The 12,584-nt window shown below is 43.6% G+C and overlaps 2 protein-coding genes across 3 annotated transcripts in view; both read right to left on the bottom strand.

Moving 5' to 3' along the window:
* The window catches only part of LOC110488657 (dedicator of cytokinesis protein 2), a 141,584-nt gene extending 136,917 nt beyond the window's left edge, over positions 1-4,667 (bottom strand). The window contains exons 1-9 of one of the 2 annotated variants that reach the window (XM_036942766.1): positions 4,552-4,667; positions 3,437-3,594; positions 2,494-2,575; positions 2,197-2,332; positions 1,959-2,034; positions 1,783-1,859; positions 1,392-1,642; positions 463-561; positions 34-106 (exon numbers count right to left, since the gene is read on the bottom strand). In XM_036942766.1, coding sequence (XP_036798661.1) covers positions 34-106; positions 463-561; positions 1,392-1,642; positions 1,783-1,859; positions 1,959-2,034; positions 2,197-2,332; positions 2,494-2,575; positions 3,437-3,474 — 832 coding nt within the window. In that variant the 5' untranslated portion in view covers positions 3,475-3,594; positions 4,552-4,667. Of the gene's footprint in view, positions 1-33; positions 107-462; positions 562-1,391; positions 1,643-1,782; positions 1,860-1,958; positions 2,035-2,196; positions 2,333-2,493; positions 2,576-3,436; positions 3,595-3,811; positions 3,961-4,551 lie in introns of those variants that run through there. The other variant, XM_036942765.1, reaches the window with a different exon arrangement.
* Positions 4,668-7,166: 2,499 nt separating this feature from the next.
* On the bottom strand, positions 7,167-12,017 carry dock2 (dedicator of cyto-kinesis 2). The gene is given in 6 exon segments (NM_001165140.1): positions 7,167-7,660; positions 8,051-8,147; positions 8,234-8,289; positions 8,457-8,497; positions 8,674-8,757; positions 11,960-12,017. Coding segments are annotated over 6 exon segments (483 nt in total). The 5' UTR covers positions 12,003-12,017; the 3' UTR covers positions 7,167-7,498.
* Positions 12,018-12,584: the final 567 nt, after the last annotated feature.

Genomic DNA, 12,584 nt, shown 5'->3' with positions numbered 1-12,584 from the left:
GATATATGGGAGGCCAGAGTTGGGTGTACTCACACTCCTGAGAGGAGCGGTGTCTGAACATGAAGCGCAGGTGGCTCCTATGCATCTCCTCCAGAGGGATGGCCACCTACAGTAGGACAACATTACATCTCCTATTACGGCCCTGTGTTTCGCGCAATCATGTGACATGCCTGGATTTGAACCTTTATTTAAAACCTTTTCCTCAAACCTTCCAGTTTCTTTTTATGTCAGATGGTCCAGCACCATCATCAGACAATTGATTTCATTTTTGGTGTAATTCTCCTTTCTGGAAGAGGCTCAAAATACAGGATGAAATCTTGCTATGTCACATGAATGCACAAAACCAGGGCCCTACAATACCACGTATTAAACAGACTATGCATAGTAGTATACACAGAGGGCAACAGTTGATCAACATGCACAAGCATACAACAGCGCATGCATGCATACACACACGCTGACCTTGAACGTCTCCATCCAGCGTGGTTGTTTGACCTGGTAGTAGATGACAGATCTGTACTCGTTCAGCGGCCGATCCCCGGCTCCCAGACAGATAGAGTTCTACAGGACAGACAGAAAGAGAGACGACAGAAAGAGAGAGATGACAGAAAGAGACGACAGAAAAGAGATGACAGAAAGAGAGAGACAACAGAGACAACAGAAAGAGAGATGACAGAAAGAGAGAGACAACAGAGAGAGACGACAGAAAGAGAGAGCCAACAGAGAGAGACGACAGAGAGAGAGATGGCAGAAAGAGACGACAGAAAGAGAGAGACGACAGAAAGAGAGAGACAACAGAGAGACGACAGAAAGAGAGAGACAACAGAGAGAGACAACAGAGAGAGATGGCAGAAAGAGACAACAGAAAGAGAGAGATGGCAGAAAGAGACGACAGAAAAAGAGATGACAGAAAGAGACACAACAGAGAGAGACGACAGAAAGAGAGATGACAGAAAGAGACGACAGAAAAAGAGATGATAGAAAGAGAGAGACAACAGAGAGAGACGACAGAAAGAGAGATGACAGAAAGAGACGATAGAAAAAGAGATGATAGAAAGAGAGAGACAACAGAGAGAGAGATGACAGAAAGAGAGATGACAGAAAGAGAGAGACGACAGAAAGAGATGACAGAAAGAGAGTGACGACAATCAATTCAACTAACTCCCATCCATCTAGATACATCGAACCCAACAACCCCAAACAGCAGATGACATATGAAATACAAAGTATGATACAGTGCTGAAACAGTATCCCTTCTTGGCTACTTCCAGATGGCCTTGGGTGTAATATTGTTAGTGTGAGGAGATGTTCTATTTGTGTGACAGAGTTTTTATATTTGGTGTGACACACACACACACACACACACACACCCCGTGTCCTGCCCAACTCACCGGCACAGCCTTGCCCTCCTCGTCACACACCATCATGATGACCTCCATGTTTTTCTGGGTGGTCTTGTTGTACTTGTCAAAGTCCCCAGTACACAGAGTCAAGTAGATGTCGTTGCGGATGTCCCCCGGCATGATGATCTCTGGGAAGCCCAGTTTACGGGCCACCACCGTGCTGCGGTCCACCAGGTGAGGGTACTCCTTACGGATCTGGACGATGTCACCCACCAGGGCCTTCATCGTCACCCACAGACCTGGAGGGAGGAAGGGGTCAAGCGTTGACAATACAGTCCATGGAATAGTGTGAAGAGTCCATTCAGTAATAACCACAACAGTCAGTAGAGACATCAGCCATGAAGGGGTCGTTTGGGCTACTCTGTGGGGTGTGCACTACCTTGTCCTCCACTGTCTCCCCGCGATGCTGTCACCTTGTTCAGCAGGGAGTGGAGGAAGTCATTCTCTGCCACAACCCTGTAAACACACACACAAACATTTCAACTACATTACAATGACTAAACTAGGTAGGGATGGGGGGAGAGAGGCGGACAGGGAGAAGGAGGCAGGACTCACGGAACGAACGGGATGAAATACTGCTTCTCCTCGTCACACTCTATCTTTCCTTTGATGATGTCACTGATGTCCATCACTGCAGAGAAGAAGAAAATAATTGCCTCTTTTACATTTTCTGTGATCCACCGAGTACAAAATATGAATGTACTGTGTGTCAAGCCGTGACCACTATCAGTGGATGCCAATTCAAAATCTTGTTAACACTGCCCACTACCCTATGCCATACACTAGTACCTACCTGCCACTCCAAAGGGCCTGCGGAGGCCCAGGGTACACTTCTTGGTGCCAGTCTCTTTCAGTTCCATACGACCCACTCTCACTATCTGACAGATCAGGTAGATCTTGTCTCTGTTCAAATCCTTATTCCCCAGGTCCTGGAGGGGTATGAGGGAGGAGAAATCTAAATAACATGGGGGTCCCGAGGCAAAACCAGTTGAGAACCACTGACCTAAACGATACCATGGTGGCCACCTCGGTAACTTGGGATTCGGGATATCATTTTGGCATCAAACAGTGCTCCCTAGTGGTGACTTACTGTAAAGACAACCTTCAGGTTGTTCAGCATGTCAACGTCTTTAGGAAAGCCTTTACTGGTCCAACGGATCAGGTAGTTCTCACTGGAGGGGGGGGGGGCATGGAAAGGGTTAACAGGACATGTCTTATAAACACGTAATAAACCCTCAATAAGAATCTAAATGCATTGAATGCACGTGTTAAAACCATTTTTGGGACATAGACAAAAATAATTGCTAATCCATTGCTTTCAGCTCTTCCAAAAAAATGCTTCTCCTAACTATAACTTTTCTTGTCCAGCAGAGACTGACGCTGACTTTCTATCAATCTGCTCTGCATGTACATTGGGGAAATGTTGCCGAGCCATCCAAAGCCCACACCTTCCAAAAAGATCCCTGTCACAGTTTGACACAGTTTGACTCTGGTCTGGATGAGAAAGGAGGGAGAGGAGTATAGATGGGTCTGTTTGACAGTGATAGACAGCTGTCGCCATTAGCTGTTAGTCAAGCTCTGCTCCTCTATGTTCTGCATTACTATGTTCATAATGAAATAGGATGTACAGTACATGAGACTGCAACCATATTGAGAACAGGGTGACATGGGAATAAGAGGAGGAGAGGAAGAGAAAAGTAGTGAGGATGAGAGAGGCAGGTATCCATCATCATCACTGGTGTCAGTCAAACTGCCTTTCTATATGCAGCATTCTATGACAAGTGCTACGCTACAGTACAGTACAGTACAGTACACCACAGTACAGTACAGCACAGTACACCACAGTACAGTACACCACAGTACAGTACACCACAGTACAGGAATAAAAACATATGGAAAGTGGGGTAAGAGGAGGAAGAGAGTGAGGAGAGAGAGAGGAGAGAGAAATAAATAGAGGCAGAGGGAGGAAGGGTGACCGAAGCACAAGATGGATGTAAAAAGAGAACTGGATAGAGGGATGTTTAGATAGAGACCTGATGATGGTCTGTTTGTTGGGGTCGTATAGGGACATGAAGAGTTCAGAATCTTCTCCGATCCGACAGACGAAGTTCCGGACGAAGACATAGAGGCTGTGAGTGGGAGAGGACTGGATCCGGGCCGAGATTACCGAGTGGCCCGTCTGAACGTTGGACTACAGGAGAGAGAGAGAGAGAGAGAGAGAGAGAGAGAGAGAGAGAGAGACAGAGAGAGAGAGAGAGAGAGGGCGAGAGAGAGAGAGGGTGAGAGATATACTTAAATGTAAGGGGCTTGTTGACTATGCCTACACTCTTGGTTATCATATCTGGTGCCTGACCAATGTCTTCTTTGTATTCTCTTTATCGCTACTTTCTCAACTCTCTCAATCTTACTTCATCCACACTTTTCTCCCCATCTCTGTAACTCCACCTCTTCAACCCTGACCCCACTTTCCCTTATTCTCGGTCTTTCTTTCTCCCTTACTCTCTGGGCTCTATTTTCGGCTATGGCTAAGGAGGCGCACGTGTCAAATGCATGTTAGTTTGACATTTCGTAATGTAAAAACGGGTGCACTGGCATTTTCCAGCTCTAACGCCAGGTTTGCCAATTTACCTGTCTAGCGTCAGCTCCCTTGTGCTGAGGTGGGAGGGGTGGAAATATTTGAGGTGTGTCCTTAAAAACATGCGCAAACCACCATTTTATGCAGCGCTAATAGGAAGTTTTAAGACCCACAAAAAGCAGGATTTAACCGTAGCCCAGTTGATAATGGCATGGATTTGAGAGCGGAAGCGCAGCCTATTCAGCCATGATGCACAGTACCAATGGAAGAGAGATGGGCCTTTTGTGCAGGTGAATATCATATTTAGAACCATAAAAAACGATTGGTTCCCCACCCATTGTATTTAATTTGATTAAAAACCAAGCGTAGCCCACCCTCCCCTTAATCAAGGCTGGTTTAGCGGCATCGCATGTCTTTTTTATCCGTGTCCATTAAAAGGTCAAATAAAAATTAATAAAAATTACCCAAGTAGTCTATGAGTAATGGTCTACCGAGAATGGTCTACTGAGAATGTTTTGAAATATTTTAGAGGTTTTTGCCCTCGTACTTTTCCCTTATTCACAATTCACATACCTGTATACTTCATTTCGATTGTTCAGGTAGGTTATTCATCCCCATGTTCGATGAGTGCCCCTTGTCCGATTACCGAAGACTCGCGCTCCTATTCAGTCATCCTATAATGCCATATCAATGGCAGGTTTTTTTTAGAATCAGCCTTGCACTTTGGCAACGATACAATTGATAGGAGCCTAGAATTTTATATAGACGTGCGAATGTTATGCGTAAAGACATTTAGGCCCCACAGTGCCATGGAACGAGAGAAGCGATTTAATGTATCATGTTTCTGACCCGATCCTACTTAGAAATATTGTTGTTGGTTTAAAAAAATATGGACTGTTTTTTTGTTTAATTTGATTAATAACCAAATATTTACTGCCCATGTCATGGCTCGAATGCAATGCAATCTGGAGAAGTGCAAATGTTTATAAACATTACATTTGCGAGCAGTAGAAAGGTGAGTGGACATGCCCCCTTTCTCTTTATATTGGATCTTTATCTAGCTCCGGTGAAAAGTTTGGATCTGCGTAAAACTCTCCATAATATAAATTCCATAGTTCATATTCCATATTCCTAATGGCCTTCTCTGTACTATAAGTCCATGGGGAGCAATAATGGTGCCTGTAACTGTTTAACAGACATGCAGATGTAGGATCTTAATTTGATCGCCCTGTTGCAATGCAGGAAATATAAAACTTGTAGTGTATTTGAGGTTTAAAAAGGCTTCTGAAGCTTGTCATTTCTACTTTGAAATTTCAGACTTGATTTGCCCTTACACAAATGTCCATTAATCCTAATCCACATAATAGTTGCTTCAGGATTATTTCCCTGCTTTAGCAAACTGGCTCAAAATGAGATCTTACATCTGTAGCCTATTTAAAACAAGTAGTTGATCAGTCTTTTTAGGCCTTATCAAAAGCACAGTGAATTTAATCTTCTAGCTTATTGACCATGTTTGGCATGTCCAGACTGCAATTTACAGTAGGCTTAGCCTCTGCATCAGTGCAAATACTATAGTCTATGTTTAAGAATGTATTTTCATATTGAAGTAGTGAAATTATGCGGACTGCAAATATATTCATCATATTTAGTAAATATGGTGCAGGCTATTTAACGAAATAGGCTATAATAGACTAACTGACAATGCAATACATTTAACAAATAAATACCCAACTTGAAGCAACCATATACTCAGCCATGGGGCATGTTCTGATTGCCCAGTGAGGGCCCAAGCCTCAACTCAACAACAATTTGTTTATTCATCAAAACACACCACCAGCTACTGCGCCCATAATTCCAGTTGTGAAAATTGCAAATATCTGAATAACAGCCCCGTGAACCTACAGCGCTGAGATTGATCATTGTGATAGGTTTGTTCAAACCTGACCTGTTCCTCTTTGATGCGTTCGTTGATCTTGGTGGTGGCGTCTTGGTGGGCTCTGAACAGGCTGATCACGCTGGCGTTCTCTGGGTCCAGCATGTTCCCATTCACATCCCGCACCACCAGGTCCAACTCCAAGATCCTGGAGGGGACAGGGAGGAGGAAGAAGAAGGAGGAGGTGGAGGATGGAGGTAGGAGGAGGAGAAGGAGCAGATGGAGAAAGCGAAATGTTTATCACTCAGACAGATGCAGAGATGGAAACTTTCCCAAATGAGAATAATCTATTTTAGTGATAATGTGCACTCCTAGAAGTAAAGGTGCCTGGAATAACCTTTTGGGTTGCCACACAGGCGGAACTTTTCCAGTTGAGAAAGATTCCTTGAGGAACCCCTCAGAAAAACCTTTCTGTGATGGAAGGGGTTCAGTTATGAACCTTTTTAATAATATATTGTAGAGGTGACAGCCTATCAGATTGGAGGCATGGTTAATTGGAAGTATGGCTTTTCAGATATTTATTTTTGGTCGGCTGTAAAATGTCATTCATCTTCAAGTTTGTACACTGGAAATGAAAATGTTCCTTGAATACTTATGCATATTACATATAATATCAATAATATTAACGATGCTGATTACATACAGTCATAAAGTGGTAACTATTTCAACTTTGGGATTTGCACAGGCTCTTGAGGAGCTCATACACCTCTATTGCATAATCTGCCTACTGCTATAATCTGTTTAGTATCGAATGATTAGTGTGCACGTAAACACAGTCAATGAGGGTAACAGTCATGTAAACGCCATACTCTGCTTATCTTAATCGGCATGAAGGTCATAACCGAAGTAATCATATGCCGATTAAAACCACTGGTTTTTCGGAGCTATCTTTCAAGTGATTAACATGTAGACATCGTAAGCGGCGTTCCAGCTGTGTATTTGATCATGTGCTAGCACCAGCCGAGCGAGCCTCCCTCTTTAGTGTGAGGGAAGTGTGTCCGGGAACAACTGAATGTACGCTTCTTAGAAGTCGTTTTCAAATACAAACTTCATATGTCCGAACTCAGAATCAAATACGCTCTGCAAAAATAATATGTTCCCTGTGGTAGAGCGTTTATTTTGATTGGCAATTTTTCTGCATTTATCAGAGTGCCAATCAGGTAGCCTGATTTCAGATGTGTCCATGTAAACAGAATTATTAGCATGTCAATTATTTAATCAAAATATTATTTTAATCGGACTGTCAACAATAATTGCATTACTGTGTGCATGTAACCGCCCTGAAGCTACAAAACTGTCAGTGTTCAACCTTAACATGTGATGACAATACAACAGAACAGATGAACAGGAATGACATTTACTCTAACGGGTGGCCAAAAAAATATATATCTTAAAGCCATGCCCCTGCTAAGCCATGCCTCCACTCCAGAGGAACCCATTGCTACAATGAACCATTACATGTTCTTCCAAGAACCCCCTTAAGTAACCAAAGGTGAAAATATTATCCATTGAATAGTAATGGTTCCTTGAGGAACTCCAGGGTTTCTCGAGTCACCACTCATTCTAAGAGTGTAGTTCTGTTAGAGTCTATGGGCCATACTTGTTGCCATAGTCAATTTTGGAGGTGACTTTCTGTTTGAGCTCCTTGAACTCGTCGCTAGGCAGCGTGCCAGACAGGAGCTGGGAACGCCATTCCATCAGATCCCACATCAGCCGTTGGACCTGCACCACACGCTTCTTCTTATTGGTCTACACAGAAAGACAAATGGTTACACACACACACCATGCACACAGACACACACACACACACACGTACAGATGTGGGATCTTAATTTGATCACTCTTTTGATACTGCATATTTTCCTGCACAACAGGAAATGCAAACTTGTAGTATATTCAAGGTTTAAAACAGCTTGTAAAGTTTGTAATTTCCACTTCGAAATGTCAGACTATGTCAAACTAATGTCAGAATAATTTCAATTTCCTGTTGCTGATTATTTTCCTGATGGAGCAACCTGGCTCAAATTAAGATCCTTAATTTAAGATCTGTACATGTACATGTGCACGTACACACACACACACACACACACACACACACACACACACACACACACACACAAAGAGTGTTGAGGTGTTTACCACATAGAGTTGTTTCCAGATGCTTCCCCACTCCCTCAGAGTGGTGGTCACCTCCTTCACTAGGGGCATCTCTGCTGACAACACCACCTCCTGGTCCCTGTGGAATTAAAACCATATATTACTGACACACACACACACACGCACACAGACGCACACATACACACACACACACACACCACTCACCCTTGCTTTTCAATGATGACCTTCCTCAGCTGCACTATGCTGGCCGGGAATGCTCCCTGTGAAGGTATGGGGGGAGAGAGGTAGAGAGCGGGGAGAAAGGACAGACATAAAGAGTGAGGGAGAGAGTACACAGAAATCCTATTTGCTCACTTCCTCGCCAAAATAGTATGCACTTTCACCCAACGCATCTACCCTGTCTTAACCTGTCCAGGTGTTGTCTTACCTGTCGATCCTTGTTCCTGACTAGGTAGCCTTTATACCAGCCTGCAACCAGGGAACAAAGGGCACAGTCACAGGACATACACATATCACATCCAGTCACAGCACACACACCTACACACACTGTAAAACTGTCTTAGTAGTAATCAGCTAAAATAATGACATCCAGACACACACATTATTCCCAGTCAAACCACAACATTCCCAGTCAGCTCCCTCACCATCGCAGGTCTCCTGGATGTGGACTGTGTCCCCAACCTCCAGAGACAGCTGCTTCACCCCAAGGCCAATGAAATTCCATGTTACTAGGGGAGACACAGAGAGATGGCCAATGAATGTCACACCAGTAAGAGAGCAGAAACCGAACCGAAACGAACCATTAGCTTTTGTTTACCACACTTTAAACCCAACAAAAACAATCAACGTTCCTTGTTCGGGGGAGGGTATGTTCGATTTTTGTTTTGCTTGCTGGGGAACAAGCGTATACGCTGACTGTACAAAACATTAAGAACGCCTGCTCTTTCCCTGACATAGACTGACCAGGCGAATCCAGGTGAAAGCTATGATCCCTTATTGATGTCACTTGTTAAATCCACTTCATTCTGTGTAGATGAAGGGGATTACAGGTTAAAGAAGGATTTTGAAGCCTTGAGACAACTGAGACATGGATTGTGTATGTGTGCCATTCAGAGAGTGAATGGGCAAGAGAAAAGACTTCAGTGCCTTTGAGCGGGGCCTGGTAGTAAATGCCAAGACCTGCAACGCTGCGGTTTTCACGCTCAACAGTTCCCTGTGTGTATGAAGACAGTGTATATACTCAGTGTATATGTGCTTGTTCAGATTACAAAAAGAAAAGAGGATATATGTTTGTATGACTATGTCAAGAATTGTGTGCCTTCTTTAACATGTCCAATAGCAATAGTTATACCCCCCCCCCCCCCCCAAAAAAAAAACGTTATTGTCCATCAGTAATAATATGGTTGTACACTGTCTTCCATTGTTCTGGTGTTTTACAGGTCTGTGTACACATGATGCTAGAAATGGAAACCTACTCACGCCCACTGTACCGCTGCTCTATTTGTGACAGCCAGAAACCTCATGTTACTTCCTCCCTTCTACACTTCCTGTGTTTTCAATCGAACACAAAAGAAGATTTATCAATTTTAGAATTCATTTCCTGCAATTCTACACATCTTGCCCTGAGATGTAGAGAAAATGTTGCAGTCTTAAAGCAAGTTTGCTGCAATTCTACACATTTTGCCATTGGGACGGAGACTATAGGGCTGTGGCGGTCATGACATTTTGCCAGCTGGTAATTGTCATGCAAATGCTGCCGGTCTCACGGTAATTGACTGTTAATGAACCTAAACATGTTTAGCATCTCCAGGCTTTCCACGCATACACGCTTGCTGGTGCAAGCCTTTGGGGGGAGGGGGGAGTTGAATAAATCAATTTAATATAGCCTACACCATCACAATAACATGAATTATTTATTTGGTTGTGGTAGAACTATAAACCTGGGAATGTCTTAGGACAAATGTAAACATATGAACTGCATAGTGTGACGTTATACTGATGGTTTGGAAAACGTGGCGAGAAAGGCATGCACTCTGACCCTTGTGCTTCCAGCGGAGAGAGAGACCATTGCATTTCTGCTCTGCACTCTTAGAAAAACAGGTGCTATCTCGAACTTAAAAGGGTTTTCCAGCTATCCCAATAGGATAACCCTCTTGAAGAACCCCTTTTGGTTCCAGGTAGAACCCTTTTGAGTTTCATGTAGAACCCTTGACAGAGAGGATTCTACATGGAACCAAAAAGAGTTCTACCTGGAACCAGAAAGGGTTCTCCTATGGGGACTGCCGAAGAACCCTTTTGGAATCCTATTTTCTAAGAGTGATCTTGTATACCAAGCAAGTTATGGTATATCTAATCAATGGAAGATGACAGAATTGAAAGTGAAATGTGAAAGAAAGGCCGCAAGGACCAAAAGCTGCTAATTAGGCTATAATCTGAATGGAGTTGTTGTCACGTGTAGGTTAACTCTAGGATGGTGAGAAGCGCAGCAATGCAGTTAGCTAGTTTCTCTCAGTGTGACGCAGTCAAGACAGGTACTATGTAATCGGATGGAGTAATAAATAACTAGCAAGAAGTTAGTCTGGCATGAGTTAACAGCGGTTGCAGTCTCTCCCACTGTGCCTGCTCCAGTGCTCTGTCTTACACATACATTCACACACACACACTGCACAGACTCCACCTCCCCATAGCCTACAGCTTGTCGCTCTGTGCCTCTCTCTCTCCCTCTCTTTTCTCCATAGCTCCAAAGTAGAAAAACAATTGGCTTTTCTGCTGCTTCCCTCACTCGGATCAGACCGGGTCAATAAGGTGACGGGTCTGGTTGTCCTTTAGGTACTTTCGGAACGAGTTAAAACTGTTTATTTATACATATTGGGTCCGGCGCTTTCGCGTGTCCATTTCGGAACAGGACCTGTTACTCCCATCACAATTTGTACTCATCATTCAGATTGTTCAAATTCAATCAGGAAGTGTTTAGAGAGTGATTAGAGGGACAATAGAGTGCTGAGTACCAGGCCATTAGCGAGGGCCTTTAGTAAATTTGGTAGGCTACCCATCAGCTCCATTAATTTACGCAGTTTGGGATGGGATTACCTTGAACAATGGTCACCGGGAATTGGACTGCGGGTCATGACTCATGACTGACGGTAAGGTTACCATGACAGCCCTAGGCGGAGAGAAGATTTTTGATTTTATAACTCACTTCATGCAATTCTACTCATTTTGCCATGGGGTGGAGAGAAATGTTCGACTAACAAAATCAATGGGTTGCTTCAGTCTGTAATTCGACCATGATTTCTACACGTTTAGACGAACTAACACATTTTTTTTTTTAAATTTTAAACTCATTCGGGAGCTCAATTTACTGTTGAGAGTTAGAATAGTAGAATACGCAAGGTGAAATGAAAAACATTTGGTTGTGCATCAGCAGTTGTCTACTATTCTAACTCTCAGTTCCTGAGAGTTAAACAAAAGCCTGTGGGGCCCATCACTGTTCTAATGCATTGTAGAACTACTGCAGCAAATACAAACCCTGCTCTGAAGATCAATATGTTTATGTTTATGAAAAGTGACAGTGATAGAATCAGTCTTTCTGATTAGGAAACATGCCAGGGCATGCTATCATGTGTGTCAAGTGATTCCTGACAGTCATGTCACAAAGTCACTGTCTGATGCAGCCACTGAAGCACTCTAAGCACCCATTTTGTTTCTCTGAACATGGAGGTCTATCAGTGATCTCGACCTCATCTCCCTCTATCATGTCTGTGCAGACAGTCAGAATGTTAGAGTCAGTTACCTGAGGTCTGCCCACTTCCTGTCAAGGAGGAAGTGAGGGCGATCGGAGATCACCCTCTGCAAGCTAGCAAGCAAACACACACAAGCACATACACACATACACACTTAAGACTGCACAGGTGCGTGTGGGTTACTCACCTACGCCATATCGCTCCGTTGTGGTCGTCATCCAAGGAGCCATGACTGCCTTTCTTTTCTCTCTCGCCACCTCTCTCCCTTACACTCTTTCTCTGGGTGTCTGAGATACGTTCTCCGCTCTACCTCTCACTTCTGCGTTTTTTTTGTCTGTGTATGAAAGCAGATAACTCCTCCCCCTCTCCTTCCTTCCTCTTCACTTTCTCTTCTCAGCTGTCATGGGATAACCGTCTCAGTAGTTGTTAATGTAGAGGCCTGTTCACTAGCTGTAGCTCTCTATGTGACCTCACTCTTAGAAAAAAGGGTTCCAAAAGGTTATTCGACTGTCCCTACAGGAGAACCCTTTTTAGTTCCAGGTAGAACCTTTGTTGTTTCCAGGTAGAACTATTTTTGCCCGTTGTGTAGAGGGTTCTATCTGGAACCAAAAAGGGTTCTTCAAAGGGTTCTCCTCTGGGGAACTTTTAGGTTCTAAATAGCCCCTTGTGTAGTCCGAACGATGAACCTGTTCTCAATGAGTGTTCAATGGGCAGCGTGAGTGTACTATGTAAGGCAATAGTTTAGTCTAAAGTGGCAAATGATCTTACTAACTTGTTGGCAGCCTATCTGAAATACATTTTTTTCCATATGC

The sequence above is a fragment of the Oncorhynchus mykiss genome, chromosome 14, assembly GCF_013265735.2.
Source record: "Oncorhynchus mykiss isolate Arlee chromosome 14, USDA_OmykA_1.1, whole genome shotgun sequence".
Classification (NCBI taxonomy): domain Eukaryota; kingdom Metazoa; phylum Chordata; class Actinopteri; order Salmoniformes; family Salmonidae; genus Oncorhynchus; species Oncorhynchus mykiss.
Note: the sequence above shows the minus strand (reverse complement) of the source record. Positions and strands in the feature narration are given on the sequence as shown.